Source organism: Phytophthora parasitica (assembly GCF_000247585.1).
Source record: "Phytophthora parasitica INRA-310 unplaced genomic scaffold supercont2.23, whole genome shotgun sequence".
In the NCBI taxonomy this organism is placed as follows: domain Eukaryota; phylum Oomycota; class Peronosporomycetes; order Peronosporales; family Peronosporaceae; genus Phytophthora; species Phytophthora nicotianae.
Genome location: NW_008649009.1, coordinates 157,812 through 159,692, shown reverse-complemented (window position 1 = coordinate 159,692; position 1,881 = coordinate 157,812). Strand labels below are relative to the sequence as shown.

At 46.9% G+C, this 1,881-nt stretch overlaps 1 protein-coding gene across 1 annotated transcript; it reads right to left on the bottom strand.

The window, feature by feature from the left end:
• PPTG_10777 (hypothetical protein) lies at nt 1-1,114 on the bottom strand. The gene has a single exon (XM_008906199.1). It carries the CDS (start codon nt 1,060-1,062, stop codon nt 151-153), a length of 912 nt encoding a protein of 303 aa, XP_008904447.1. The 5' UTR covers nt 1,063-1,114; the 3' UTR covers nt 1-150.
• Nucleotides 1,115-1,881: the final 767 nt, after the last annotated feature.

Genomic DNA, 1,881 nt, shown 5'->3' with positions numbered 1-1,881 from the left:
TTTTTTTTTTTTTTTGTCTTAACCACTGCTCGAAGTGTTCACGTTGTTGGTAGACAATTTCAGACGATCTAACTCAACTCTATGAACTATGATGCCAAGGATGATACTATATGAGCATGCATAATCTACTCTATTTCTACTTTTTCTCGCCTACATTAGATTCTTCACTGACAGCGCTTCGCCCGCCAAAAACTTGTTGATAGCAGCAGTACACTCGGCATGTTTTTCATGTTGCAGAATGTGGCCGCAATCGTCAAACAGCAGTACCTGTCCTTGAGCTTCTGGAGTTAATTTCTGCTTCAGCACGTCCACTGATGAGACGTCCAGAACTTGGTCGTGTTTGCCCCACATCACCAACGTCTTGGCCCGAATACTAGGCAATAAATCTTCCAACACCGTCGGGTTCTGGAGTGAATCGCGCACAATTTTCTCCAGTACAGGCAGCTGCTTCTCTCGTTCCGATGCGATAATATTTAAAAAGACACTCGGTATTTTACGTGGATCGTAGCTGAGATGGTTATTCATCTCAACGAGTTCTTCGGCTGTGTGTGCAAGCAGCAAATTCCGTCCAGAGTCCTCAAGCATTTTCAACAATGTGCTCTTCCTGGGCATAGAGATGCCTGCTGGACACACCATTGTCAACGACTTGATACGCTCCGGGTACAGACCAGCATACACTCCTGCGAGCATGCCGCCCATAGAGCAGCCCACTAGATGGATCTTCTTATTGGCGGGTACCTCCTGCTCCAAGAAGTCGTGCAATCTCTCGGCTTGATTGGGCATTGAGTAGTCGGTCAGTGCATCGATGGGCGTAGTGCGGCCTTGGCCGGGCAAGTCTGGGATGACGATCTTGTAGCGCTTATCGACACCGCGAGCCACGCGGACCCATGACTCCTTGACGGAGCTGAAGCCGTGGAGGAAGACGACGACGTCTGTGTCCTTCTCGTCTTTGCCCCGCCGCTCAATGTAGCTCCAGTTGTACTCGTCGATGATCGAGCTTTTGGCCGAGAAGCCAGAGAAGAAGCGGACAGCGTCGAACACTGACATGAGGAGGGAGGCCATCGTGAAGTTTGAGCTGCTTGGAGGCAAATGTGTCAATGCTGGTCAACTCGATGCTCACACGTCAATAACATCGAGTGTCGCAGGGGACTGATTATGCCCTTTCTGATTGGATGTAAATGCGTTTACGTGACCGACCATCATTCTGGACAACTTCAACCTTCAGTCCTGCTTTCAACAAATTGGATAGGATTTCTATCCTACACAATTTTTTGTCCTATCATAGGACTCTCCAATTAAGAGAATACGCTTGAAAGTCGTTGAAGGCAGAATGATACATGAAGTTACAGAAGTCTACACGGTGATGTGAATTAGTACGTACGCTGTATTTGTCGTGAGATTCAAGAAGATTATACCGAAATCAAGAATTGTGATCTGAAGTACATGAACTTGCTGGCCTGCTTCTCTGCCATGTTTATTTACTTTTGATCACAAGAATGGCTATTTAGCCATCACCATCGTGGTAACAGGGTAGCAAAGCCGCTGGAGAGTTCGATGGGATGATATCGACGACAAAGTATACGAGCAGCTTTCCTAAATCGACAAGAGCTACCAGCAAAAGGCTGGAATTCACTGAAAGAAGATACGATTTTCTCGAAATATACTGTTTTCACATACTGTTTCCATTTTTCACTGCGCAGCGTACGGAGTACCTTTCGACGCACGTGACGCACTTAATCTGCGGTAGTTAGGAATGATCATGCGTGCAGAAATTGCGAGCTGTTTCAGCTTTCCGCTGGATTTTTGATCTGTCGCGCCTTGCACATGGGTATCGGTGTCCACGGATATTTGATCCGCCAAGAATTTGTTGATTGCAGCTGT

Excerpts from the sequence above, each read along its gene's own strand:
- PPTG_10777 (XM_008906199.1), bottom strand. The coding sequence starts at position 1,062 with ATGGCCTCCCTCCTCATGTCAGTGTTCGACGCTGTCCGCTTCTTCTCT.